The 19,934-nt window shown below is 43.4% G+C and overlaps 1 protein-coding gene across 4 annotated transcripts in view; it reads right to left on the bottom strand.

The window, feature by feature from the left end:
* The window catches only part of LOC119972833 (ATPase family AAA domain-containing protein 2-like), an 82,169-nt gene that overhangs the window by 15,367 nt on the left and 46,868 nt on the right, over positions 1-19,934 (bottom strand). For 3 of the 4 annotated variants that reach the window (XM_038810317.1, XM_038810315.1, XM_038810318.1), the window contains exons 14-23: positions 17,375-17,463; positions 16,257-16,416; positions 15,527-15,617; positions 15,049-15,363; positions 10,863-10,989; positions 8,956-9,142; positions 6,659-6,844; positions 6,143-6,278; positions 4,309-4,505; positions 349-508 (exon numbers count right to left, since the gene is read on the bottom strand). In XM_038810317.1, coding sequence (XP_038666245.1) covers positions 349-508; positions 4,309-4,505; positions 6,143-6,278; positions 6,659-6,844; positions 8,956-9,142; positions 10,863-10,989; positions 15,049-15,363; positions 15,527-15,617; positions 16,257-16,416; positions 17,375-17,463 — 1,648 coding nt within the window. The remainder of the gene's footprint in view (positions 1-348; positions 509-4,308; positions 4,506-6,142; positions 6,279-6,658; positions 6,845-8,955; positions 9,143-10,862; positions 10,990-15,048; positions 15,364-15,526; positions 15,618-16,256; positions 16,417-17,374; positions 17,464-19,934) is intronic. The other variant, XM_038810316.1, reaches the window with a different exon arrangement.

Genomic DNA, 19,934 nt, shown 5'->3' with positions numbered 1-19,934 from the left:
GGATCGATGAAGCAACAGAGCAAACCACCGTGCTGCCGGTTTACAAAATCATGAGTGGCATGGACAGAGTGGATAGTCAGACACTTTCTCGTAGTGTTGAAAAGTCAATTACTAGGGGATATAGGTTTACGGTGCGAGGAGAAAATTTAGAGACGTGCGAGGCAAGTTTTTGTTTTTAAACACAGTGTGGTGAGTGCCTGGAACACGCTGCCAGGGTAGGTGGTGGAAGTAGATATAATAGCGATGCTGAAGAGACATCTTAACGAATACATGAATAGGATGGGAACAGAGGGCTATGGACCATGAAAAAACTGAATAAAAATATTAAAATATTTGTTTGTTTCTCACCTGAAGGATCTCTATCAGGATTGTACTCCAGCGCATTATTGCAGATTAATTCGATGTCTTGAAGATATGCCTTTACAGTCACATATCTGTGTAGGTCAATATTTGACATCACAGTTGAAAGGTCCATTGGTTGTTCGATAACAGCGCAGTAATCTGGAACCTAACAGAAAGGGGATTACCTTTGCTAGTCATACATTAGAAGATATATTGTAATGGTATGTAAAATGTTTATGCTATTTAATTCTAGATGCATATTTTAGATGCAGCCGAATAAAATCCAAGGGCAGATAAACAGAACTAGACCTGCTTGGAATACAATATCCAATTAATCGTAATTTATTCTCAGCTTCTTTATAATAATAATCATTGTCACAAGTAGGCTTACATTAACACTGCAATGAAGTTACTGTGAAAACCCAAGTCACCACATTCCGGCACCTGTTTGGGTACAGAGAGGGAGAATTCAGAATGTCCAATTCATTTTTTTTTTTTAAATAATTTTTATTGAAAGAATTTTTTACATGAAGATATTTACCCCAACTAACTATAGAATATTACAAAATATTCCCTCTTAACAAATATCCCCCCCCCCGCCCGAACTCGCGCGCGCGTTGTCCCGCCCCCCCCTCCCCCAAAAACAAACAAAGCAACAATCAACATCAAACATGAACTGCGAGCAAATTTGCCCGCATTTCAACCGTAAATAACCCACCACAACCGTTGTTGCCACCCCCCCCCCCCCCCCCTCCCCCCCCGGGTTGCTGCTGCTGCGACCTCTGTACCCTATCTCTGAGCCAAAAAGTCGAGGAAAGGCTGCCACCGCCTGAAGAACCCTTGTACCGACCCTCTCAGGGCGAATTTGACCCTTTCCAACTGAATAAAGCTTGCCATGTCATTAATCCAAGTTTCCACGCTTGGAGGCCTCGCGTCCTTCCACTGTATTAGTATCCTTCTTCGAGCAACTAGGGACGCAAAGGCCAGTACTCCGGCCTCTCTCGCCTCCTGTACCCCCGGCTCCACCCCAACCCCAAAGATCGCAAGTCCCCATCCTGGTTTGACCCTGGATCCCACCACCCTCAACACCGTCCTTGCCACCCCCTTCCAGAACTCCTCCAGTGCCGGACATGCCCAAAACATATGGACATGGTTCGCTGGACTTCCCGAACACCTGACACATCTGTCCTCACCCCCAAAGAACCGACTCATCCTTGTCCCCGTCATATGGGCTCTATGTAGCACCTTAAATTGAATGAGGCTAAGCCTCGCACACGAGGAGGAAGAATTAACCCTCTCCAGGGCATCAGCCCATGTCCCATCCTCTATCTGTTCTCCCAGCTCCCCCTCCCACTTGGCTTTCAGCTCCTCTACTGATGCCTCCTCCGCCTCCTGCATTACTTTGTAGATGTCCGATATCCTCCCCCCTCCGACCCAGACCCCCGAGAGCACCCTATCACTCGCCCCCCTACTGGGGAGCAAGGGAAACCCTTCCACCTGGCGTCTAGCAAATGTCTTCACCTGCAAATGTCTAAACATGTTTCCCGGGGGGAGCCCGAATTTCTCCTCCAGCTCTCTCAGGCTCGCAAACCTCCCATCTACAAACAGATCCTTCAGCTGCCTGATGCCCACCCTGTGCCAGCTCTGAAATCCCCCGTCCATGTTCCCCGGGATGAATCTATGGTTCCCTCTTAACGGTGCCTCCATCAGACCTCCCACTTCCCCCCTGTGTCGCCTCCACTGCCCCCAGATCTTGAGGGTGGCCGCCACCACCGGGCTCGTGGTGTACCTCGTGGGAGGGAGCGGCCATGGCGCCGTTACTAGGGCCCCCAGGCTTATGTTGCCACAGGACGCCCTCTCCATTCGTTTCCAAGCTGCCCCCTCCCCTTCCATCATCCACTTGCGCACCATCGATACATTTGCCGCCCAGTAATACCCCGAAAGATTGGGTAATGCCAGCCCTCCACTATCCCTACTCCGCTCCAAGAAGACCCTCCTCACCCTTGGGGTGCCGTGCGTCCACACGTAGCTCATGATGCTACTCGTCACATTTTTGAAGAAGGCCCTAGGGAGGAAGATGGGCAAGCACTGAAATAAAACAAAAACCTCGGGAGGACCGTCATTTTAACGGACTGCACTCTGCCCGCCAGCGACAGCGGCACCATGTCCCACCTTTTAAATTCCTCCTCCATCTGTTCCACCAGCCTGGAGAAGTTCAGCTTGTGGAGAGTCCCCCAGTTCCTTGCCACCTGCACCCCTAAATATCTAAAACTCTTTCCTGCTCTCTTAAACGGGAGTCTCCCGATTCCCTCTTCCTGGTCCCCTGGGTGTATCACAAATACCTCACTCTTGCCCAAGTTTAGCTTGTACCCCGAAAAGTCCCCAAATTCTGCTAGCAGTTCCATCACCTCCGGCATTCCCCCTTCTGGGTCTGCCACGTATAGCAGCAGGTCGTCCGCGTATAGCTTTTCACAGTAACTTCATTTGAAGCCTATTTGTGACAATAAGCGATTTTCATTTCAAGTTTTCAAACTGGCAAGCATGAGCTGACTCCACTATGTCTCCAGGGGAAATGGAATGACTAACACAACAGTCAATTCATTGTACTTCGAGGAACATTAAAGCAAAGTAGAAGCTAGTAAGAATACAGATTTCTCACCTTGCTGCATTTAAAATGGCAACCCCATGCAATAAACCATGACAATGTTCTGTATCTTTCTCTTTTGCAAATTGTTTGTGGTAGACGTGCAATATTAATAATTGTTAATGTCACATTTACAGCTAAAATTAGTCATTTTACATAAGCATTTGTCATTTTTATATTTAAACAAGTCATTTAATTATTATGCCTCAAGGTGGCAGTTATAGGAATTTCCAGGTTTTACCTTTGTAGGCATTATTTGTCATTGTTTAAAAATACCTTTTCTACGTATGGCTTCAATTCAAAAATATTTGAGAAAGAAGGGCCAAGCTAAATAAGTCTTCTCCAACACTTTAACTCACTCCTTGCTGACTAGCTCAATGATTCTCCCAGCTATGTCAATAGTCTATTCCTGTCCACTTACACGCAAAGGTGGGCACCGGCTCCCAGCGTTAGAGTAAAAATTAAATTGCTATCTTCAAATTGTTCCCTATAAAAATGCTGTCAATTGAATAAAATTTAAATGGTAACATGCTAAGAACTTTACTTTAAAAGATCTATTCATCCTTGTGAAATACTGTATTGCAATGTATTTATTTGTTTCTAACTTCAGCTTGCATGTATCCATTCACTGTACCTACCTGCAATTCCACTATGATTGAGCCTATTACATTTGCTCAAGACACACCGGACAAAATTGTAACTGGCCATTTGTATGTCTTCTGCTTGGAATATTTGTAACTATACTATTTATTTCCATTGTTCAAGATGAAACAAACAAATTTATTTTAATCAAATTTTCCAAAGAATGTCTGTCACTTATTCTCCCTCCACATGTCCATTCTATACACCTTTTCCCCAATTCTACTCCCTCCAACTTTCCATTCATTCTCTCTAGTTTCCCTTTACCCACACAGACCATGTAATATAATGATCATCATTCACATTAATATCTACAATCCAGGCCATTTCCTTCATCGGGCCCACTCTGGCAACCTGCCATTCTTTCTCTACTTCTTGCCCACTATATTAACATTTCTACGCATACCCAAAAGCCTTCAAGCCCGCACTCTTCCTTCCACTTTCCTCAATCACCTCAAAATGTCACTGTGCCTCTTGATTTCTAACTTCAACCTATTGGGATGTCTCTAGGATGAGAAAAGCATTTCATGAATGCAAGCTCCTTTTGTTTTTAAACCTAAATGCTTCACCTCATCTTAAATTCCATTAGCAATGCAACAGGATAAGGACGAGTTTAAAGTCACAATTAATGTTTCACCAATATCATGAGCCAACATGCTTCGTTGAAGTTCAACAATTTCTACCTCCTCAAAATCAACAGGCTTTGTGAATGCTCTGAAACGCTTGTCATTTGCCAGCCTGTGAGTCACATCCCGGAGGAAAAGTCTCAGCTCCCGTAGGGTGCATTCCTCCTCCTCTTCTAATCGTTTCACCTCATCCTTAGAAAGACGTTGCGGTTCTAGTGGTGGTGCTACTGGAAGGACTTCCAAAGCCTGAAGAACTAGAATGGATTTTAAAATTACTTGATATTCACATAGTAGTTCTTAAAAAAATGCAATACCTTTGACAGGGTATCGCGCGATAGGCTACTGCAAACGGTTAAATCTCTCAGAATCCAGGGAGAGGTCGTCAATCGGATACAAAACTGGCTTGGCGACCGAAGCCAAAGGGTGGTTCTGGAGGGTTGTTTTCAAACTGGAGGCCTGTGACCAGCGGTGTGCCTCAGGGATCTGTGCTGGGTCCACTGTTATTGGTTATATATATTAATGATTTGGAAAGGGCAGCACGGTGGCACAGTGGTTAGCATTGCTGCCTACGGCGCTGAGGACCCGGGTTTGAATCCCGGCCCTGGGTCACTGTCCGTGTGGAGTTTGCACATTCTCCCCGTGTCTGCGTGGGTTTCACCCCCACAACCCAAAGATGTGCAGGATAGGTAGATTGAACACTCTAAATTGCCCCTTAATTGGAAAAAATAATTGGGTACTCTAAATTTATAAAAATTAAAACAAATAAAAAAATAAATGATTTGGATGATAATGTAGGAGGCATGGTTAGTAAGTTTGCAGATGACACAAAAATTGGTGGCATAGTGGATAGTGAAGAAGGTTATATAAGATTGCAACAGGATCTTGACCAATTGGGCCGATGAATGGCAGATGCAGTTTAATTTGGATAAATGGGAGATGATGCCTTTTGGTACATCAAATCAGGGGAGCACCTACTCAGTTAATGGTAGGGAGTTGGGGAGAGTTACAGAACAAAGATCTAGTGATACAGGTTCATAGCTCCTTGAAGGTGGAGTCGCAGGTGGACATGGTGGTGAAGAAGGCACTTAGCATGCTAGGTTTTCTTAGTCAGAATATTGATTACAGGAGTTGGGATGCCTTGTTAAAGTTGTACAAGACATTAGTAAGACCACACATGGAATACGGTGTTCAGTTCTGGTCACCCTATTTTAGGAAGGATATTGTTAAACTAGAAAGAGTGCAGAAAAGATTTAAGAGGATGCTACCAGGACTTGATAGTCTGAGATGCAAGGAGAGGCTGGATAGGCTGGGACATTTTTCCCTTAAGCGTAGGAGGCTTAGGAGTGATCTTAATATAAAATAATGAGGGGCATAGATAAGGTAGATAGTCAACATCTTTTCCCAAAGGTAGGAGTCTAGAACTAGAGGGCATAGGTTAAGGTGAGAGGAGAGAGATACAAAAGAGACTAGAGGGGAAATTTATTCAGAGTGTGGTAAGCATCTGGAATGAGCTGCCAGAGACAGTGGTAGAGGCGGGTACAATTCTTTCCTTTAAAAAAGTTAGTTACATGGGCAGGGTGGGTATAGACGGATATGGGCTAAATGCAGGCAAGTGGGACTAGCTTAATGATAGAAACTGGGCGGCATGGACAAGCTGGGCCAAAGGGCCTGTTTCCGTGCTGTAAACATCCATGACTCTATAACTAGGAAGCATTTTGAAAGAATGCCACACATTGTAAACTTAATGCTTTTAATTTTCAAGCTTAAAAAGGTTTTTTTCAAAAGCTGAAACATAAAACTGGGAATAGTATCTGCAAGATATTTTTATGTTACTAATTATCTCAGTATTGGCTCAGTGTAATTATTCCACTTCAGCAATATTAAGCCTTACCAGGTTTTTTCTTGGGTGGCGGGGGTTTTGCAGCCTGTTTCAATATAAGGTCTTCAAAGAATTTCTTTCGTTCTTTATGACTAGGAAGTTCAACGTTGAAAACTTCTCCGTAATGGCAAACAAACATCTTTTTTACCTTAAAAAGACCAAAAATGAACTTAAAAGATTAGAACCAAGAATAAAAATTGGTTGGACATATTTTAGAAGGCTGAAACAGTCGAGGTTCAGAGGTATGGTTAATCTACAAAAGTGATATTCATTAACTTGACATAAATGCAAAGATTGTGTCACATCCTTCGAACCAAACTCCTTACTTGTCTTGATGCAGCATTTATTTACAAGATCTGATCAATGTTTCTGGGAAATGTATTTTCTTGCAATATTCAGATTATTAAAAACAAAATTAGATTCAAACCATCAGAATTAACCCTGAAATAAATGTCACAATCTAGGTCAGACAAAACAAAATAGTTTATATAACTGATATCCTGTATATTTTTTTATATGAAAATTCACCTCCTCTGCCAGCTCACTCTGCAGAACATCACATGTTGCAAGTAGCAAGATTGGGGTAAATGTGGGAATGTCTTGAAGTAATGTAATGAATGTGGCTCTCAAGGTATCTCCAATTGATTCCCACCATTGATCAATGTGAGGAATATACAGTACACTTGGGGCTGTTCTTCGAGCTTCTTGGAACAGCTAAAAGGATCAAGATAGTGCAAAAACATTATACACAACATTCCTTACAATCACCTCAAATCTAAAAATGTATTTTCATTATTGCAAAAAACAAATTACACACATTGACAAACAAGAAAGCTTTTCCATATTCCCAGTGAGCAGCAATGCTCCAGCAGATCATACTTGGATTCTTTCAGGGCTGTAATAAACTCATTTGAACCTTTGTTTTCTTTACCTGGATAGCCAGCATCTCAAAATGCCATTCATTGAAACTTATCTGATCAGTTTTCCAATTAACTTTCCAGTTCTGAAGGACAGTGGGCAAAGCAGCGGACTAACTTCTGCCCTTCCTATTCATCTTATACAAAACATTAAACTGTAGTGGTGAGACCATCGTTCATCAGCTCTCTGCCAAACATAAACTTATACTGAATACTAGGTAGGTGTTGGAATTATTATGGCTAAATCAAACGGTGGCATTTTCCTTAGAGACATTATCTGATCTCTACTTAAAAATAGCTTTTTCTATATATCTGGTGCCACAGTGGTTAGCACTACTGTCTCACAGTGACATGGACCCGACAAGTTCAATTCGAGCCTTGTCACTGTCTGTATGGAGTCTGTACGTTCTCCCCACGTCTGTGTAGATTTCTTCCCACAGTCCAACGATGTAGGTGAATCGGCCATGGCAAATTGCCCCTTAGTGTCCAGGGATATGCAGGTTAGATTATGGAGTTACAGGAATAGGACAGGGGAGGTGGACATGGGTAGAGTGCTCATCAAAGGTTCGGTGCAGGCTTGATGGGCCAAATAGCCTCCTTTTGCACTGTAGGGAGTCAATAACGGTAATGCCAGCAAGAAATCAGAAATCCAATATCCTCAACCAGATGCATTAGTGGAACGCAAGGAATTGAGCTTTCATCCAGAGTGCCTTTAATTTCAAATGCTACACCTATTCAGCAGAGATAGTCAAAGTTTGTTTCTTACTAGGAGCAGTAATGAAGTAAATGTGGATAATATTAAGTCAAAATCTTAATCCATGTTTTGTACCCAAAAACATCCCGTGTGTAGTTTTTTCCCCTGCAACACTTCTTCACAAGTTTGCTGTCCATGTGAATTGTTAGCCTTTCCATCATTTCTTTAAATAGGCACGGTAAATAAAACATATTTTATAAGAGGAACTCTCCAGGGATTGTTGTGTTTCAAAGCCACTCTGGAAGTTTGATATAAATTCCTCTGCTATCCCCTCCCCATTCCAGTTCACCCAAAATAGAAATAAACCCAGACAAATATTGACTCAAATTTTGCTGACAGGGAAAAGTAATAAAACTTCAAAAAAAGTTTAATTTTGATGAGAATTGAGACACCAAACTTCATTTCTTTCAGTTATGCTTATCCCACTTTTTGTGCAATCTTTTATCAGCACTCTGCGTGACTGGAGAAATATTAATTTATTATTCTCACACCAATTTAAACCACAGCAGAACAAGTGTGTGGCAGGTTGAATGACAAAACCTTTGTACGTGCATGAGCAAGGGAGAGAGTTGCGCAAGACAAAACAAGTTCATACGTGACCTCGAGAGAAGATCACCAATAGTGACTTTTTAAAAAAAATTTAAAGTATCCAATTACTTTTTTTTACCAATTAAGGGACAATTTAGTATGACCAATCCACTCAAACTTACAGATCTTTGTGTTGTGGGGGCGAGACCCATACAGACATGGGGAGAATGTACAAACTCCACACGGAGTGACCCAGGCCCGCAATCAAACCTGGGACCTCTGTGCTGTGAGGCAGCAGTGCTAACCACTGCGTGACCCTACTTTTCTTTTTTTTTTATAAAGTACTCTCCAGGAAGCATTTATTTTGGATGATCCACAGAAAAGGATGCAATGAAAGATCCCTGGTGTAACAAATACGATGAAATTATATGGGTGACCTAAATTTATTCTGCAAAGACATAATTTACTTTATAAAATAACTTCAATTGAACAATTATTTGTAGTCACTTAACTGAAAGCTCACCATCAAATTATACGTCTAAACAATTGATTTTTTTTACCACTGAAAAATGAGCTACATTCCAACTAAAATATATGTCCAGATCATTTCAACCACACAATCTTACCTGTGCACAGGTTTCTTCAGGTGATGTTGTACTGATGCCATACAATACTGAAAGGTCTAGCATATGCACCGTGTATTTCTCCAAACTATGGAGCAGTGCAGGGGCAAGATGTGAACTCTGACCTGAACCCAGTATCCCAGCCAGTAGTAGTCTTGGTCTGTAGGAGGTTGGTTGGTGATAGGCACGCCTAATGAAAATGTGGTTTTAAAATCATGTATGTTTACTGCTTGACATTGAACGGTATGCTTACAATACTTTGAAACAAAAAGAAAAACATTCAACTGAATGAAGTTTAGTTTTCTTTGAATGTTATACTTTAATGCAGGGCAAGGATAAGGGAACAATAGCAAGACTTATGTTGGGCATCTTCAGTTAATACTCCCTTGCACTGTTACAGCACTAGGTTGTAAGTAATGATACAGAATGCCCTCTTCTTCTAAAGTGTGCTATACAAATTAGTCACTCACAGATCACATTAAAAGGCACACTATCTTTGAGTTTATTCTGTAGCATCACACATGGAGGGGGTCAAGATCAAGTGTAATCAGGTTATGTGGAATTAAGAGGGTACGGATATATAAATCAGCCTGCATTTTAAAGCAATATATGTTGTCTGATGTCCACCTTTCTTAATGGATTGTGCCTGTTTCATGCTAAAATTTCACCCTTTGAATGCAGCATCTCTACTTTCAGCATGCGTGCAATTAGTGTGACAAGGTTTATACGAAACAAAAAAATACTGGAAAAACTCAGCAGGTCCGGTGGCATCTGTGGAGAGAGGAACAGAGTTAAAAACGTTTATAATCGGTTTGTCTCTTCTTCAGAAGTCATGTTTTATTATTTTTATATATTGCTTTCATAGAATCCCTACAGTACAGAATGATGTCATTCGGCCCATTGGGTCTGCACCGCCCATCCAGAAGAGCACCCTACTCATTCCCCCACTCTATCCCCATGGCACCCATACCCAGCTATTGCCACTGAGGGGCAATTTATCATGGCCAATCCACCTAACCTGTACATCTTTAGACTGTGGGAGGGAACCAGAGCACCCGGAGGAAACGCACACAAACACAGGGAGAACATGCAAAATCCACACAGTTATCCAAGACCTGAATCGAACCCAGGTCCCTGACACGATGAGTTAGCAGTGCTAAGCACTGTGCCACCTCAGATTATGACAAAGCACTTTACAGTGAATGAATTGTTTTTGAAATGTTGTCAATCTTTTTAGAGGGAAACAGGGCAGCAATTTGCACATAGTACGGTGTCACACACAGCTGTGAGATTAAGTGTCCAGTTAATTTGTTTTTGGTGTTGGCCAGAACACCCAAGAGAAATTCCCAATGCTTCCTTAAAAAGAAACGGCATGGGATTTTTTACATCTAAGAGCAGACAGACCAGGCCTTGGTTTAACACTGGATCTGAAAGGTAGGAACTTTCAAGAATATATCATACTAAAGTCCTGGAATGTTAAAGTGGATAAGGGAATTTATCACTGAAAAATATTCACAGGTATGCATGCTTAAATTCATAAAAAGAGATAAGGACAAAATTCAGTGAACTGGAAATGAGAAAATAAATCCCAAAGTTTATTACTCAACTTTTGACAATATGTATCGTTTAAAGCATTAATGTTGAATATTTTGCAAACTTTAATTATACTCATCTTCATTTCCCTTTTTAAAAAGAAAAATATACAAGTCTCACTTTCTTACTTAAGTCTTCAAAATATATTCATTTAAGTAAGTGAATGATCTGCTCCTCTGACTGTGCTTGCACGTCCCCCTCAAATGTATTCGTAATGCCTCTCAAGTGATAAAGCATGGACTGAGAAAACCCACACATTTGTACACACCATCAGTAAGCAAGTAGATTTCTACAAAATGTAACAAAAATATTCTTACCTGTTGTAACAGAGGAAATTGCCATTATTTCCCTGCTTACTAGCTGATTTTTGAAGTGGCCCATCTTCAAAAATAGACGGGCCTTCATCATCACTGTAGATGCCATCATTTAGCCTTATTCCATCTGCTTAAGGAGAAATCATAAGTTATATTTGTTATGTATTGTACTTGCAGGATAAAAGAAAGGTATGCTGAAGCACGTGGGTTGAACGCAATAATGAACAGATGTTTCTTAAATGGCTGTGAACCATACAGCAGCTTGATCTAGACTGAAGGAAAGCCCGCGAAGTAGCCAATGACATCATAGATTATTATGTGTCTATGCTCTGAAAGTGACCATGCAATAACACATATTTTTTTTTTAATAAATGTTTTTTATTCAGTTTTCATGTTTTATATTGAACAAATTACAAATTGTTAGAGAGAGAAAAAAAAAAGAACGCGCAAAAATTAACATATATATTTACAGGTGAGCATCTTCGTAGTAATAACTGTGGCCTCCCCCTTTTCGCCAGCATACATATTTTACATTCCCCAACATGTTTATTGGCATTTATTTAGTTTGGTTTTGGGCCTTAGCTAGCCATCAAACCCCCGTAACGAGCCCGTAGCCCCCCCCCCTCCCCGCCGGCTACCTTCCCCCGACTATTCTTCCTCTTGTACGTTGGCCACAAACAGGTCCCGGAACAATTGCATGAATGGCTCCCACGTTCTGTGGAAACCGTCGTCCGACCTTCGGATGGCGAATTTGATTTTCTCCATTTGGAGAGAATCCGAGAGGTCGGACAGCCAGTCTGCAGCTCTGGGCGGTGCTGCTGACCGCCAGCCAAACAGGATTCTACGGCGGGCGATCAGGGAGGCAAAGGCAAGGGCGTCCGCCCTCCTCCCCAGGAATAGATCTGGCTGGTCTGAAACCCCGAAGACCGCCACTATCGGGCATGGCTCCACCCTCACCACTTTGGACATAGCCTCGAAGAAGGCTGTCCAGTACTCCACAAGTCTGGGGCAAGACCAGAACATGTGGGCGTGGTTGGCCGGGCCTCTTTGGCACCGCTCACATCTGTCCTCCACCTCCGGGAAGAACCTACTCATACGGTTTCTCGTTAAGTGGGCTCTATGTACCACTTTTAGTTGCGTCAGGCTGAGCCTTGCGCACGTGGAGGTGGAGTTGACCCTATGCAGTGCTTCGCTCCAGACTCCCCACCCTATCTCCATCCCCAGGTCGTCCTCCCATTTCCTTCTTGTTGCGTCCAGTACGGTGTCGTCCCTTTCTACCAGTCGGCCATACATGTCACTACAGTTCCCTTTCTCTAGGGTACTTGCGTCCAGTAGGTCTTCCAGTAGTGTCTGTCATGGCGGTTGTGGGTACGTCCTTGTCTCCTTTCGTAGGAAGTTTTTGAGCTGCAGGTACCGTAGCTCGTTCCCCCCAGCTAGCTGAAATTTCTCTGTCAGTTCGTCCAGTGTTGCGATCCTGTCGTCCGTGTATAGGTCCCTGACTGTCAGTGTCCCCCCGTCCTGTCTCCACCTTTTGAAGGTGGCGTCAGTCAGCGCTGGTTTGAACCTATGGTTGCTGCAGATGGGAGCCTTGTCCGACATTTTGTTCAGGCCAAATTGCTGCCGCAGTTGGTTCCAGGATTGGAGGATGGCTGTCACCACTGGGCTGCTGGAGTGTTTTTTGGGTGGGGATGGGAGTGCTGCCGTGGCGAGGGCCCGGAGGGAGGTCCCCATGCAGGAGGCCTCCTCCGCACGCACCCACCCGGCTTCTGGCTCCTGGATCCATCCCCTTACTCGCTCGGCTGTTGCCGCCCAGTGGTAGAATTGTAGATTCGGGAGGGCTAGCCCCCCCCTGGATTTTGTTTTCTGTAGGACCTTCTTTGGGATCCTAGCATTTTTACCCCCCCATACGAACGCCATGATACGTTTGTCCAGCGCTATGAAGAAGGCCTTGGGGATGTAGATCGGAATGGATCTAAACAGGAAGAGGAACCTGGGCAATACGTTCATTTTGATCGTCTGGACTCTTCCTGCGAGGGAGAGTGGGAGTGTGTTCCATCTTTGCAGGTCCTTTTTTACTTCCTCCGCCAGGCTGGTGAGGTTCCATTTGTGGATCCCTTTCCAGTCATGGGCTATTTGGATCCCCAGGTAGCGGAATTTATGTCGGGCTTGTTTGAACGGCAGCCCCTTTAGTGCTGCCCACCCCCCCCCCCCCCCCCCCCCCCCCCCCTTTGCTGGTGTACTGGGAAGATCCCGCTTTTGCTCATGTTGAGTTTGTAGCCCGAGAAGGCTCCAAACTCTTTCAGGAGCGCGATGATTCCGTCCACGCTGCTTTGTGGGTCCGAGATGTAGAGGAGCACATCGTCTGCATAGAGTGAGACTCTGTGCTCTCTGCCTCCCCTTCGGATCCCCCTCCAATTTTTTGCTGCCCTGAGCGCAATTGCTAGCGGTTCGATTGCTAGTGCGAACAGCAGTGGGGACAGTGGGCATCCTTGTCTGGTGCCCCTGTGCAGCTGGAAGTATTGGGAGTTGGTATTGTTGGTCCGTACACTCGCCATGGGGGCGTTGTATAGGAGTTTTACCCACGCGGTGAACCCTGTTCCAAGCCCGAACCGCTCCAGTACCTCTATGAGGTATTTCCATTCGACTCTGTCGAAGGCCTTTTCTGCGTCCAGGGAGGCGATCACCATAACACACATATATAACAATATTCACTCAGCACATCCCTATCACTGGAAGTCATATAAAATAGTGAACTGATTTGAGAGAGCACCTTTTGGCCCTCCCTGCACACCTCTCGAAAATGAGATCCGAAACATTCAGATACATTTGGTCAAAAGGCCTCTTCCTCTCCTAAAATTTCTATGGTTTTAAAGAACTTGGTAACCCACTTATAGCACAAATCTTGCAGTGTGAAAACTGAGGTAGATTGAGAGTATGAATGCAGACAACTCGAACTTCTGAGCTACAAACTGAAATCCTGCCTTTGGTGTCACGATTATTATAAAGAGTCAATGCTTACAACAAAAATCTAAGTAGGAAAAGAGAATTTGATTTTGCCCTGCAGCCTGCCTACCCTCTTCAATCTATTTACAGAAGTACAGATTCTACCACCAATTACCTGTCCTGTGCTTCTCTGGACACAACCACTCTATTCACACTGTGATGATTATATTACTGAACTAGCAATCCAGGGATAGCAAATTCAAATTACACCACATCAGTTTGAGAATTTGAATTTCATTAAATAAAATTGGAGAATAAAAAGTTGCTAGCAATACAAATAATAATAATAATAATAATCTTTTATTGTCACAAGTATGCTTACATTAACACTACAATGAAGTTACTGTGAAAAGCCCCTAGTCGCCACATTCCGGCACCTGTTCGGGTACACAGAGGTAGAATTCAGAATTCCCAGCCGGTCCGGGAATTGAACCCGCACTGCTGGCCTTGTTCTGCATTACAAACCAGCTGTCTAGCTCACTGAGCTAAACCAGCTGTCAGATTGCTATTATATAAAAAAAATTGTTGTCATTACCCAGCCGGCATAACTCCTGTCTCACACATTAGATGCCCTCCAAAGTGGCTTGAAAGCCACTCAGTTGTCAGGATCACTAGAGATAGGCAATAAACGTCTATATCAGAAAATGAACTGAATAAAAACCAGTTACCCCATATTATAAATGGAGTTTAACAGCAGAGGCGCTTGCAAGTCAAAGAAATAAAAACAATTCAAAAAGTCTGAGACTGTAAAAAGGCCATATTGCTCAATGTACAATTGATACGGAGACCATACATCTTGAACAGCTTTTAATATTCAATTGACAATAAATAAATAAAACCTAGGAATAAGTAAATCTACTAATAGTTGATATGCACAAAGATTTGGGTAATTTACACTAACTCACACCTAAAGACGAGTTTCCAGAGGACTTAAAACACTACCTTCCATTAAAGGTTAACAGCACTTGTCTGGAATGCATGTCTACTGCCCCGAAAACGTACTCAAGTCTTTGCTGCCCCATTAGCCTCTATTTTGGAAATGGGATGGACAGCAGGTTAATATACTGTCGATTCACCTTTAAATCTGCATCTCAATCCAACCTAGATTTAAGGAAACAGCGGCAAAAACCCTGCTGGGCCAAATGGCCCGTTTTAGTGTTGTAAATACAAAGCACAAAATACTCACCAGGACTGCAATTAATTCTAAAATCTTGCTCTGCATGTGGGAAAATCTTTCTCAATGCTTCTAGAATTCTAGTGAAGGTGTTTTCTAGGAGCGGTCTGACAACAAGTGATAGCACTTGTCCAGGAGAAGCCACCGTCCGCTGAGAAGCGGGTACTATCTTTTGCATGGCCCTCACAAAATCTTGTGCTTTTATGCTGATGGAAGAAACATCTAGTTGCAATTTCTCACTTGTGACGTAGATCTGGGGATAACGGCGGCGCAAGGCACACAGTACCACTTCAGCACAGACAGATTTAATATCAGCACCACAATAACCTATGGGGGGGGGGGAAGAGAGAAAAGAGAGAGAGAGAAAAAATGGATTGGCGAGCATATATTAAGCAGCAGTGTTCAATTGGGTAAATTCTTTCTAAACACACAAACATTTAAGATTATGGGCTGGGGTATTCCTTATTACGCACTGTAACGGATTACTTACCTACACACTTTTCTGCCAGTTCTTGGAGAAATGCATCTGATGGCTTTGGATCCCAGTCCCTGGTATGGATCTTCAGAATTTCTTTACGGGCCTATAGGCAAAATGGAAAGGGCCAGAAGACAATTTCATTAACATGTTGGTAAACAACTCCTATTCTATTTCTAGTTAAATTTGACTTTATACTTCTGCAAATAGCATTTTTAAAAATACACAATGAATCTAATTCATAGGTTTGTACGACCCGAAAAGTGGGACACTAAAGGCAGTGTCACAAGGACATGAAGTGAACAATGCCACCACAAGCAAACTACAAGTGAACATTGATTCTAGAGATAAAACAGAATTCACACTTCCACAATGTTTTTTGTCCACCACCAGCATTCAAATGGTGTACAGTCTATCAATCCTTGTTTGTAAAAGTGCACAAAACTTCCCTTTTCCCCAGCATGTTCTGAACATTAGGCTATGTTGAGCAGAATTTCATTGAGAAAGTTAAAGTTTTGGAAAACATAGGTCAACCGCATTGAGAAAGGTCTGGGGGAGTGGGCCACAGCATGTTTCAATTGAGAGCACCCACAATGAAGAAAAGCAGTTGAGAAACTACAGACGGGCATCTTGCAAAAATATAACTAAACTAATCTTCCCATTTTGGGAATCAGAAAGTTATTAGCTTTATATAAGTTAATCCATTAGCCAAATTGACTTGCTAATATAGTAGCTGCACACTTACATCTTTGTCTGGGAGGCCAAAAAGAAATTCTCTGTCAAATCGTCCTGGTCTTCTCAAAGCAGGATCAACTGAATCCAGTCTGTTTGTTGCCCCTATTACCACAATCTCACCCCTGCTATCAAGCCCATCCATCAATGCCAACAGAGTAGAAACTATAGAACTGAAGAAAATGTATAACAATAAAAATATGTAAACAGACTTAAGTGTAGAAACGTGTAGCCAGGGAATCAAGGTTTTGGATTTATTAAATAAAAATCACCATCGCATAAATGCAGAATTTTGAAATTGGAATTCTGTTGAAAATCAAAAATGCGTTCAGCATTTATGGTTCTCCATAAATCAATTTATAAAACTATTACACAGAAATTTACCAAATATCTAATTGAACTCTACTTTGTTTTCTTGATGAACAATGAGGTCTTGCTTCAGAATGAAGGAAAAAAGCAAACTGCATTTAGTTAAATAAGTTGGGGAGGGACAAAATGGGGAAAATAAGCAAAATCTGGAAGCAAAAAAATGTATATGGGAACACCCATCTATAACAACCCAATTTCTTTGCAATATGCAACTATTGCCAATTGAATTTCATCACATAACAATAAATAGGAGGAATAGGCCAAAGGGACCCTCAAGCCAGCTCCACTATTAAGATCATGGACAATCAGCTAACTCATCTCATCCCCTTATCCCTTATCTCCCTGAGGTGTCCCAAAGATTGTTGGTCACAGTCTTAAATATATTCATGTACATTTACATGTTTATCCCCGTCCTCAAATCCTCATGCCATGAAGGCAAACATACTGTTTGCCTTCCTAATTGCTTGCTACATCTGCATACTAGCTTTTAATGACTCATGAACCCTGATTATTATCTTAATTCTAGACTCTCCAGCCAGGAGAAAACCTCTCAGCATCTACCCTCTCAAGCTTTTTAAGAACTTTATAGGGGAGATACCCCAGCTGCAACAGCTCCCCTCCAATTCAGACTAAATATATTGCATTAAATAATAAAATTAGATTAGTAATGCAGTGAATATTAAATGACATCAGATTACCATACAAGCAGTGGCCAACAGTACTTAATCCTGTTGAAAGGATAAAAACCCTTTGCATCCTTACCTGTGTATCTGATCCTGCCTGCTTGAACGAACAGGGGCTAAGCCATCTACTTCATCAAAGAAAATAATTGAAGGACGCATAAGATAGGCCTTTAAAAAAAAAAGTTACTTGTCTCAAACTTCAAGGGATAACATAAAATGAATTGTCTGAAATCAATTACAATATTAAGACAAAATGTTTGTATTGAAGATGATTTAGAAGTGGTACGGGCAAAGGTCTAGTTTTAGGTTCACTTTTGAAGTAGAAAATCCAACAATTTTCTAGTGACAGAAAAATAGGGAGCTGGCACAGAAAGGCTGACAGATTTGATTTTATGAAAAAGTATAATGTAGTAAATTTTGAGGCCAATACCAGGTAATAAGAATATTTACTCAATGGCTTATTGCTGAGACCTAGGGGTTCAAAAATAGTTGAATGCGAGAGTTCAGGTAAATAAAGCCTGAAAAGGGCCAATGGCATTTTGGGTTAAGTACAATAATGATAAACCCCACCACCTGGAGGCACCCCTCCAAGTCACTCACCACCCTGACTTGGAAATATGTCACTGTTCCTTCACTGTCGCTGGGGCAGCATCCTGGAACTCCCTCCCTAACAGCACAGTTAGAACTGCAGCAGTTCAAGAAGGCAATTCACAACCACCGTCTGAAGGGCAACTAGGGATGGACAATAAATGATGGCCTAACCAGCGATGCTCACATCCTGTAAATTAATTTTTTTAAATGTAGGTGTCGCTGGCTAAGCCAGCATTTATTGCCCATCCCTAATTGACCTTAAATTGAGTGACTTTATAGGCCGTTTCAGAGGCCTTTCAAGAGTCAACCACATTGCTGTGGATCTGGAGTCACAATTAAGCCAGACCGGGTAAGAACAGCTGATTGCCTTCTCTAAAAGGACATTAGTGAACGAGATAGGGTTTTACAACAATCAACAATGGTTTCATTATCATTAGACTTCTAATTCCAAATTAATGTTGAATTCAAATTTTACCATCTGGCATGGTGGGATTCAAACCCAGGTCCCCAGAGCATTACCCTGGGTCTCTAGATTACTAATCTGGTGACAATACTGCAGCTATAAGAGCTGGTCAGATGCTGGGAATTCTGCAGAGGTAACTCACCTCGACCCTCTCCACCATCTACCAAGCACAAATAGGGAGTATGATAAAAATACTTTCCACTAGCCTGGATGAGTGCCACTCCAACATTTGAAGCTCAGCATCATCCAGGACAAAACAATCCGCTTGATTGGCACCCATAAACATCCACTCCCTCCAGCGTCAGCACAGTGGCAGCAGTGTGCGCCACCTACAAGATGCACTGCAGCAACTCTGCAAGGCTCCTTTGACAGCACCCTCCAAACTAACAACCCCCTACTACCTTGAAGGACAAGGGTAACAGATGGATGGGAACACCACCATCTATCTCAAAGTTTCTCTCCAAGCCACACATCATCCTTACTTGGAATTATATCATCAATACTTCACATGCTGGGTCAAAATCCTGTAGCACCATTTCTAACAGCACTATGGTTGTACCTACACCATTGGACTGCAGTGTTTAAAGGCGGCTCTTCACCTTCTCCACGGCCATTTAAGTGGGCAATAAAAGCTGGCCTAGCCAGCAACACCCATATCCGTGAAAGAATGCCGTTTGAGATCATATGCACATATGGATTTCCTAGAGGTAAAGTATCTTTTATTTTTAATGAGCTAGCTAACAGCTCAAAAAACTTGCATTATTTTAAGAAATCGCATCTTAAATGTTAATTAATCATGGGCAGGATTCTCTCCTACCCAGCGGGGTGGGGGGTCCCGGCATAGCGGAGTGGCGCCAACCACTCCGGCATTGGGCCTCCCCAAAAGGTGCGGAATTGTCTGCACCTTTGGGGGCTAGGCCCGCGCCGGAGTGGTTGGCGCCACGCCGACTGGCGGCAAAACCGGCACCAGCGGCCTTTAACACCCGCCGCCTGGCCTGGCCTAAAGGCCTTCGCCAGTTTGCGCATGCGCCGGTGAGTCAGCTGCCACTGACGTCACCACTGGCTCATGCGCGCTGGGGGATTCTCTTCCGCCTCCGCCATGGTGGAGGCGGCGGCGGAAGAAAAAGGCCCGATCGCGGCCACCGTGGGCGCCCCCCGGGGTCCGATCACCCCGCGCGCACCCCCCCCCCCCCCCCAGGAGGCCACTCGCGCCGCCGATCCTGCCGTCACCAGAGGTGGTCCAAACCACGGCGACGGGAGAGGCCTCGCAGCGGCGGGACTTCGGCCCATCGCGGGCCGGAGAATCGCTGCAGGGGGCTCGCCGATTGGCGCAGGGGGCACGCCGATCGGGGGGGGGCGTGATTCCCGCCCCCGCCAATTCCTGTCGGAGAATTCCGGCCATGGCGGGGGCGGGATTTTCGCCGGTCCCGGGCGATTCTCTAACCCTGCGGGGGTGGGGGTCAGAGAATTTCACCCCATAAGTGGAAAAAGGATCAACTCTTCTATTTATCTTGGGGCAGCATGGTGGCGCAGTGGCTAGCACTGCTGCCTCACAGCACCCAAGGACCCAGGTTTGATCCTGGGT

Source organism: Scyliorhinus canicula, chromosome 10, assembly GCF_902713615.1.
Source record: "Scyliorhinus canicula chromosome 10, sScyCan1.1, whole genome shotgun sequence".
Classification (NCBI taxonomy): Eukaryota; Metazoa; Chordata; class Chondrichthyes; order Carcharhiniformes; family Scyliorhinidae; genus Scyliorhinus; species Scyliorhinus canicula.
Note: the sequence above shows the minus strand (reverse complement) of the source record. Positions and strands in the feature narration are given on the sequence as shown.